We start from the raw sequence: 10737 nt of genomic DNA on the forward strand, positions 1-10737 counted from the left end.
CTTTGATAAAATTTCAATTGAAGAATTATAAGACTCAATGTAAACAATATGTTGTCTAATTAGCGATTTACGCTGATATAGCAACAATAAAATAAACCATGAATTTCGTCTTTACCTTAATCTTCCGTGACAAATAGCTGTTGACATATTGCTTAAGAGTGTGAGTGCGTTACCAGAACAATATATAAGCATTCATGGCATAAAAAGCATACCGTTATCATTTTCATATCAAATTAAATTTATAAGTACTTTGAGCACGATATATTTAATAAAACTCATCTTACTGTGACGTTTAATTGTGCCGAGACATTCATCTTGCTGAGTTTTTCATCTTGTTGAGATATTTTCGTAGTAGAGAACTTATTTTTGAAGTCGTCAATTGAACATTCGAAAGAGTTGAAATAATTGTAACGTAATTAATTTTAATTGTAAAATTGCTACCCAAATTAATATTGAACAAACTTTTGATTCAACATATTTAAAAAACGAATGTTTGAAAACAATCAATTAAAATTTCCAGAAAAAATTAATGAACGATCGGGTGATTCTGTTGAAGAAAAACCATTTAAAAGCATAAGAGAACGGCGAGTAAATAAATGTCAATCTTACGAACCCAATATGTTATTAGAAAAGGCCATTGAAGAAAACTTTACCGATGTAGTCCTAAGACTTATTAAGAGCGGACAAGTCAACATAAACAAACTGAACGATAAAGGTTATGCGCCTATACACAAAGCTGCATATGAAGATAAAGTCAATATGTTATGTGTACTTTTAGATTGCGGAGCATTTATTGATCAGAGAGATATATCGGGTTTAACAGCTTTAGAAATTGCTGTGACGGAAGGATGCTTTGAAAGTGCAAGGGTTCTTACAGACAGAGGCGCAGACCAAAAATGCATAATGAATGGCATACATATTTAGAATTTATAATGAAGATTTTTTCATATTTTTATGGTCTAGAGTTTATTTTATTTACATTAAACATTTTTTTCAACTTTGTGCATTCAAGGTTGAAAGAATTAATTTCAAATGTTAATATTTTGTAAATATTGTTCTTTGAAACAAAAATTGCTTATAAAGGTACAAATATAGTTGTAGGTATAATTGCGAATATTTTTTTAAGTGAATATAGTTGTGCAACCTAGATTATACATTGAGCGAGAAACACATAAAGTTAAATGATACTCATATTCGAGGTCGGACTGGCCAGGGAGCTTGGGGATCACCCCCCCCCCGGCCTCTGCAATGTCTGAAGGACATGGGTCTCGCTATAAATCAAGATGTACAAGCAAAATACACAAAAATACAAATTAGTAATAACTATTTATTGTTTATATACATCATTTTTGTAAAGACAATACAATAACTATAGTTTATTTCTACGATTAAAATATGAATTATTAACGAATAAAAAATGAAATGTTTTATATAATATACAAATACATTGTAAAGCAGCCTTATACAATTACTTATTAGTGGAAGAGTAAATTATCTTAAGTAAGAGACTGAAAAATTAAATTATTACAAAAAAAACATTAAATTTCGTGTTTTTATCGAGTAATACGTATATATTTTATATAGGCCCAAGACCCTAAAGAGGATAAAAATGTGCTGGTGCAAAATTGTTTTTCACGTTGTAAGGAGGCCCTGTCCTTATGACTATTATTTTATTAAGATATTCAGAACGTTGTGATATTTATAATGATAAGCACTGGTTTATAAGAAGCCAGTGCTTATAATAATAAGGACCTTATTATTATAAGCACTGGCTTCTTCCCAACCAAAGAGGCTCAGAAATATTTGATGGGGCTGGAAATTTTATTATTTAAAATTATATTATTTCTTAGTAAACATTAATTTCAGTTGTTTGTATTTATAAAAAAATATAGAGTGATATACATATAAATAAGTGTTGTGAAGGTAAAATTTACCGAAAAATTTTGAAAATTTACCGCCTGGTAAATTTTGAATATTTGTTTCACTTATTTCTATTTCTCATTGTAAAAAAAATTTTTTTATATAAATAAAATTTACCCACTCCGGTTTAAAATTTACCGGTATATTTACCGGTAAATTTTTTACATTGATTCAAATTTTTTCGGTAAAATTTTTCATATTGATCGGTAAATTTTCTAGATAGTTTCTTATTTTTCAAGAAAAAAAACTTTTTTATAAATGTTTTTTATATATAATTAAAGAAAAATTATATTATAATAAAATAAGTATATAAAATTATATTATAAAACTAAAATTAAATTCTTTGAATCAAAGAGTTTAATTTCAGTTTTATAATATAATTTTATATACCGTAAAATGGGGTGAATAGAAACAGTGGGGTGAATAGAAACAAAACTTCATTTTTATATATATAGTAATTTATTTCCTACATAACTATGGTCAAATAGTGGCAACAAATTTTTTTTTAAAGTTGGTACACTTTAGGCTAAAATAATGGTTTGTTTGGGTGGCAGCACTGATTCCTATTTGATTGCTTTCTTGAATGTTGCACGTGATTCATGCTGTTTTTTCATCTACCTTGAACTTTCCAGGTAAGTCAGAATGTGTACTGTTCATAGAAGTAAATAGTTGTTCAAAACATAGATTAACTATCCATATAAAAGATTAAGGCTTACTTTAAGCTTTAACTTTAACAATATTATTTCAGAAATTATTCATATTGATTACGTTAGATTTTTAGAATTCGTTGGGTGAATAGAAACACATATTTTTTAGTGTTTCTATTTACCCCACAAAAAAAATTTAATACTAAATCACACTTATACAATATAAAATACATATTATGTGTTATATACTTATATACTTAACTGACACAGCTGTTTTATTTCAGAACCCTGTAAAATGCCAAGGAAGTACAAAGGCGTGGTTGGAGGTGGCTACAAAAAGCACGATCCAAAAACAATCGAAAAAGCAATTTCTGACATACAGAATGGATTAAGCCTTCGAAAGTCTGCTGAAAAACATGGTTTGCATTATAGTTTTCTTTATCGACACTTGAAAAGAGGTCTAAATTTGAAGAAACATGGTGGTCAGACAGCATCATCTCTTGAAGGCAAACAGCTGTTTGTTGATAGGCTTAAGATATGTGGCGAATGGGGTTATCCCATTGACACTACAACTCTACGACTCCTTGTAAAAGACTTTTTAGACCGGAGAGGGAAAGAAGTTAAGAGGTTTAAAGATAACCTCCCTGGCCGTGACTTTGTGGAATCATTTATAAAACATCATAAGGAACAACTGGCCGTGAGAATGTGTCAGAATATTAAATGCTCGAGGTCTGGTGTAACACCAGAAACAATTAACAACTATTTTGATGAACTAACAAATAAATTAAAGGATGTGCCTTTATCTAATATCGTAAACTATGATGAGACGAACCTAAGTGATGACCCTGGTAAGCGAAAGGTCATTATACGTAGAGGGACAAAATATCCAGAAAGAGTCATAACCTCATCAAAGTCATCTACGTCTGTGATGTTTGCAGCCGCTGCTGATGGCACTATTTTACCACCTTACGTTGTGTATAAGGCTATGCACTTGTACCAAAGCTGGACAGAAGGTGGGCCAAAAAACGCCAGGTACAATTGAACAAAGTCTGGCTGGTTCGATTCCTTTTGCTTTGAAGATTGGATACTGACAGTTGCTCTTCCGTACCTGAAAAACAAAACGGGTCGAAAAATTCTGATTGGGGACAGTTTGTCTTTCCACTTATCAGTGGAATCTGTGAAGTTGTGTAAAGACAATGATATCAGTTTTATTTTTCTCCCAGCTAACTCCACCCATCTCACACAACCTCTAGACGTAGCCTTTTTTCGCCCATTGAAATCAACATGGCGGCAGATTCTCGAAGAGTGGAAAAAGGGCCTAGAAAGAGCAGAAGCAACTGTTTCTAAGGACAAATTTCCCGCGTTATTGAAAAAGTTGTGTGATTCATTGAAGGAAGAAAATGCGATCAGCGGTTTTAAGAAGTGCGGTATAGCGCCTCTAAACAGGAACAAAGTGCTGTCTATGCTTCCAAAAATCATTGATGATGAGGAAAATCGGAATCCAGAAAATATTCAAAAGAACACTGAAGCTGTTGACAGGAGTTTCCAAGAGCTCCTTCAGAGTCTGCGTCATGATCAGACTCCTAAGATAAGTCAAAAAAGGACCAAAGTAAATTTGAAACCTGGCAAAAGTATCGGTGTTGAGGACTTCGTCGTGGACGATGAGATTTCCCAAACTTCAGGTTCTACTGGCCAAAACCCAGGTACCTCAGGTACTAAACAGGTTCAGCCAAAGAAAAGTCGAAAGCGTGTGGAGATATCATCAGAAGATGAAGAGGACTATTCCAATTTGGTTTCTTACCGTAGGGCACATTTTATGTAACTTCTTTTGTTTATGTACTCAAATAAATCATTATGTTAAGAAATAAATTTATTTGTATTCATTTATTGACCAAAAATCCATATTTGTCTGTTTCAATTCACCCTAAATTTGTTTCAAAGAAAAACACATGAAATTGAAGTACTGTTTCTATTCACCCCCATCTGCGGGATGAATAGAAACACCATGTTTTTATTTGTTTTCATTAAAATGAAATAAGATAAAAAAATGGAAACACCATAAAAAAATAGGTCTAACAGAGACCTGTATTTGGGGAAAAAATGGTGTACCTAAAACAACTACAAATATGCAAAACTTTAAACCAAAGTTGAAAATTGTTTCTATTCACCCCGTTTTACGGTACTTTATTTTAATATAATATAAATTTTTTTAAATTATAAATAAAAAACATTTATAAAGAAGTTTTTTTCTTAAAAAATAAGAAATTGAATATCAAAATTTGATATTTAATTTTGTGTTAATGGCTATGTTCTTTAAGCAATAGAATAAAAACCGTATATGGTTACCCTAACCATAAATCCGTTTTAGCATGGTAATAATATGCAGAAAATAAAGTGGTGCAATGCTGCAATTTAAAATTACAATATATTTTTTGATTTTTTCAAAAGTGTTTAGTAAATTGATGTACGGAATGCATTGTCAAAGATATGGAAATTTGCATGTACATTATTAGAAATTTCCTAAACCCTTTTAACAAAAAAAACTATGTGATTAAGGGTTTAACTTATTTTTGCTTAATTTTTTGGTACTATAAGGAGCCCATCTATGTCTTTGGGACCCTTAGTGCCAGCCCGACCATGCTCATATTAGAAACTTTTTTACTATGATGTTTTAACTAAAAATCTTAAATTAAATATTATTAATTTTTTTATTAAGCATTTGCAATGTTTATAAAAAAATTAATCCAAATATTTTTATATAATTAAGTTTAATGACAATCAATTTAATTCAGCAAAGACTATCACGTACCGACGAATCGCCTAAATTTAATTATAAACAAATGATTGTCTTTATTATAGAGCAATTTTTAAGACGTCATTATATAATGTCATACTGTGAAAAAATCAATTAATGTTAAATGAATAATCTAAATTTACATGTTTTGATCAAAATGATTTTGTTGTACAATTACATTAAACATATAAAATTAAGTACTTAAGTCGAATTTTCATAGAAATTTATTACTATTGTTAAGATGTATTTTCTGATTATGCTACTATTGTAATGATATAATTTCTGAAAATTTTGAAAAAATTGAAAAAATGATAAAAAATAAAATAAATCAAAAACTCATAAATAAACAGTTTCAATATGACTAAAATTTATATTTTTACTATACAATGTAATATTCCGATCCTCGCAGACAGCTGGTGCATCATAGATAGATATCATCGCCTAAGAGTTAACTCAGTGCAAATAAACATGTTTCTATGGAGATAGAAAAAACCCGGTCTTCCGAAAGATGTTACTTTCGGTTGCGTTGATTCTTAAGCGATATATATGTTTTTTAAATTTATTTAAAAAACAATATCGTCTTTTTTAAATCAAATGTTTAACTTACATAATATTTTAAAGATAAATATTTTGCTTCTCTTACCACCGAACCCCTCCTCTCCGTTTAATACAAACATAATCTGATTAAAACTGAAACAAAAGCAATCAAGGTTAAAAAATTCAATTTTTTCAAAGTTTTCAAAAAAGTTTTCAAACTTATAAAAGTTTCAAAGTTGATGAATTCTTTTTTATATAAAGGAAATAAATTATTTTTAAGAATAATTTATTTATATTACAAACATTTTTATATTGTCATGAGTTTTGTTACTTTATTTTAAAAATAATTTAAGTCAGTAAAGAAAAAAATGTTATATTACTGATTTTTTTTTATAAACTTAAAACTTATACTAAACTTTAATTTTATAAATAAAAATTTAGTTTTAAAGGTTGCGACAAAATCATTAATGTAAAATTTATGATTAATATTTTAAAAAATTATCGAGAGAGAAAGTTACAGAATACATAAGCCGCATTAGAAGTTTTATAATTTATCAAACATTTTAACAAAACCAATTATCTATTATAAAAATCTTTTTTTTGAATAACCCTTTACCCTAATATAACTAAATCTAACCCTTGATCATAAACATAATCCAGATATATAAGCTGCGGAAAAGTTAATGAACTATTTCTAAGAGTTGATTGAAAAGTTTTGAAAAAATGAAAGAATGAGTATTTTTTTAATGAAATTAGTTTTTTTATTCCATAAAATCTCCCTCAACATAAACACACTAATTCCATTGACCCCCTAATAACTTTATACAATATTTGTAATGATTTTCCAGAAGCTTTGTAAAATACTGTTCCACTGCTGCAATAGCTTTTTCATTCAATAAAAAAAGTTTTCCACAAAAGGTTCAAGTTTCTGACGAGGTAATAGTTGGAGGGAGCCAAATCTGGTGAAAACAGTGGATGTTTAAGCAATTTTTACTTTAATTTGTTCAATTTAACAATCATCATTGCCTTGGTCAAAAATTTTTCTTTTCTTTTGTAAACCAGAACTTTTTTAAGAATTTTTTTATCCAACTGGTCCAAAAGGTTGCAATTATATTCAGAATTAATTGTTCTACTTTTTTCAACATAATCAATTAACAAAACCCTTTTTGCATCCCAAAATACTGATGCAATATTCCTTTTTGTCGTTCGTTTTGACTTCACTTGTTATGGAGCTGTAAACTGTAAACGTTTTTGTTTCAGTGTTGGATCATGATGGTAGATCTAAATATCATCCAAATTAGTTTTATTCTGCCTAAAATAACCCATTTTATGGCCAAGAACTTTATTTTTGATTTAGATTTTGTTGAATTTTTAACAAATGCGTCAGTAATTTTCCAAATTGCTTACACATATGTGAACGTCTCATTTGTGATGCCTATGGTATCAATAATTTTAAGCTGAGTTCTTTAATCTTTACAAACAATATCAAAACTCAGTGATTTCTGGAGTAGTTGCACTTTTTGGACGTTGTGATGAACTTTCAACGTTTGTATGACCACATTTAAACTGTAAATACCATCAATGCACAATAGGGTTTTCCAAAGAACACCAACTGCCAATAAATTAGTCAAACGTAGTACCATCTCAGTTGTTGACAATTTATTCAGATTTTTGTTTTCAGAATTTAGTGCATACCCAGTAAACATTAAACAGTTGATAAGTAGTTGGCCCGATCCTAATAACCAACTATTAGCTACAGTTGAGCCAATAGTCGGCTATTTAGTTAGTACCGTGAAAAAAACGTAACGCTTTTACCAACACTTAGCCAACTGTTTTATAAACTGTTGGTACCATTAACGGCCCAACAGTAATAAAACAGTTGGCTAACAGTTGGTACCATTACCGGCCCAACTATATGATTTTTTTCGCGATTTTTTAAATTCGCTTTTGAACTTTAATTGAAAGTGCAAATCTTATAAATGTTTACAACTATCTTTACAAATATCGAGTTGCATATTTGAAATCAAAATGAGCAATGCTATTCAAAAAACAAATTGTTTGCTTGGCGCCAGAAATTTTTTTTTTTTTTGTTGACCTGCGTAATAATACAGTAATAATCATTGTAATAATAACAGTAGTAATAACAAGAACAACTACAATTATAATAATAACAGTAAAAATTTACAACAGTAACAATAATAAAAAACTAGCAGTAAGCAACTCCTAATATGGGTAATGAGTAATTAATCATTAAATATATAATTAATAAATAAATCATTATTAACAAAAACATATTAATAACTTGATATATTATCTAAAAAATTAAATACAAATTTATCTATAAATAATATTTTAACTTTGACTCCCTATCAGTAATGTCATTGTTTATAGTTAACGCATAAAGACCGAATTAACATCAGTTAAGTTCTTTTTAAAAATCTGTCACAACACAGGTACCAGAAAAAAAAAGTCAAGTAAAGCCTGCAAATATCTAAAAAAAAGAAATGAAAAAAAAAATTACAATTTTTAATTAGGATAATAATATATAACAGAAAATATAAAGAATAAGGATAATAATATATAACAGAAAATATAAAGAATAAAAAAATAGCTATAACAGCCTAGGTCTATCACACGAAACACAGTAACAATAGTGCATAGCATAAAATATTTGTAAGCACACATTACTGTCTTCAGAGTAATTAAAAAAAGAAAAGATTATAAAAAGGCTAGACAACACAATGTAGTAACACTGGCAAATAACACCACAACATAATAAGATATTTTGTTAACTAAAATACTTGAACTAAAAGATTTTATTACAATATTTGAATAATTGAGGGACAATTATAGTTAAACAATTTGAACAACTATACCATAAAATAGCAAGCAACTTTTAAAATATTTCTTATAAATGGTTATTATCAATTGTGGTATTAAGAAATATGAAGAACTTAGTAATTACATAAGTTTTATTTTCTCTCTCATCTTAGATAGAGAGAGAGGGAGAGAAAGAAAGTGTTTCCAAAGCAGCATGTTCAAAAAAGTAAAAAAACACGCAATAAATAGTAGTAACTGGTAAATACATAAAGTATATATCTAATATAAAATAAATCTAATATAAAATTAAAAAAAAAAGTAAACTTACTCAAATCTTTCGAATTGCACAAAAAATAGCTTTCAGCTCTTTTCAATTGCACTAAAAAATAAACCAAAACTTGCTTGGCTAAGTTGCCTAGTTCTTAAGAATCTGAAAACAAATAAGTAAAAAACCAAGAACAAACAAATATCATCATTTATTTTATAGATCAAAATTAATGCAACATGGAAAGAAAAATATCATATTTTTAGAAAATTCTTTCGAAAAACTTAGATACATGAAAAAGGTTTTGTTTAAAATATTACAAAAGTTTTTGTACGATAAAAAAAACTTTCAGAAAAACAAAAAAAAGTGTTAAGAAAGGTATCAGAAAACCAAATTACAATAACGTGTTGCTTTTCCTTTGCTTTTTATAACAGCTCTCAATCAATCCAGCATAGAATGATTCATGACTTAAACAATTCTATGCACTCTTTATGGCCACTTTCATCTGTGGTTTGTTCAATTTCCAATTCTGACCATAAATGCTTAGTTGGGTTGAGATATGGACTTAAAGCTGGTGTTTTGGTCACTCCAGGACAGTTGTAGAGCATCCAGAGCCGTGTATCAAAAGTACTATGCTTCGGATCATTGTCCTGGTAGTACTTATATACACCAGTCAACCCCAATTTTTCAGCACTTTAATTTCAGTTTTGTTTTAGGAAATCAATATAAACACAGATGTTCATGGTAGTTTCTATAAAATACAATTTACCAACCCCAGAAGCCGCTATATGGCCCTAAACTATGACACCGCCCCCACCATGTTTGACTGTTGCTACCATATTTCGCATTTCTAACTCTGCATTCGGTCTTCTCCAAATAATTACATGTCCATCCGATCCAAACAAATAAATTTGCTCTCATCAGCAAAAATTACAGTCTCTAGAACTCTTTAGGCATCAAAAAATACTATTTAGCAAATTCTAAACGTGCTTTTTGAATCTTTTCGAAATGAAGAGCTTCTTTCTCGCTACTCTTCCATAAAAATTTTGTTTCTTTAAACATCGTCTCAATGTTTGCACACTTACAGTTTGTCCTAGATCAAGTTCTAAATCCTTAGTCAAATTAGGAGCGCTCAGCTTTGGCTGCATCTTGATTTTTTGTACCAACCATTTCTCAGTTCGTTTTGAAAGAACTTTTAGGCGGCCAGTTTTTGGTTTATTTTGAACAGAACCCTCAGTAGAAAATTTTTTTATGATAGACTGAACTGTGGATTTTGGCATACAAAGCATTTCTTTTATCTGTGACAGTGATTTCCCATTTTGATAGTGAGAAACAACAAGATTCTTCATCACTTCTAGCAACTCTTTTTTAGTAGGCTTCATTTTCAAAATTACCAATTTTATATTGCACAAAATGTCCAATGGCGTTTAAAAATAACAATTTTATTTACGCTGAAAACAAAAACATTGAAAATATAAAGCTAATGTAAACATAAACAACAGATAAGGGGATCATATGAAGCCTTTTGTAACAAAAAACTGATTTTTCATATTTATTAATTTTTTGATGTAATTTTTTTAAAATTAGGCGTTATTTCTTTTGTTATAAATTAAATAAGGATAGGTGAGGCGATTTCAACAAGAATTTTTACTAATAAATACGTTTAAGTGTTTTAAATAAGATGGTAAGTATAAAATATTTCACTGTACGAACGCTTTTGTCATCTTCTATTATATATATATATATATATATAT

At 29.0% G+C, this 10737-nt stretch overlaps 1 protein-coding gene across 1 annotated transcript; it reads left to right on the forward strand.

Annotated features, from left to right (window-relative positions):
* The first annotated feature begins 489 nt into the window (after window positions 1–489).
* LOC136089749 (ankyrin repeat and SOCS box protein 3-like) lies at window positions 490–924 on the forward strand. The gene has a single exon (XM_065815830.1). The coding sequence runs from the start codon at window positions 490–492 to the stop codon at window positions 922–924; it is 435 nt and encodes a 144-aa protein (XP_065671902.1).
* The last annotated feature ends 9813 nt before the right edge of the window (window positions 925–10737 follow it).

This window comes from Hydra vulgaris, chromosome 13, assembly GCF_038396675.1.
Source record: "Hydra vulgaris chromosome 13, alternate assembly HydraT2T_AEP".
In the NCBI taxonomy this organism is placed as follows: Eukaryota; Metazoa; Cnidaria; class Hydrozoa; order Anthoathecata; family Hydridae; genus Hydra; species Hydra vulgaris.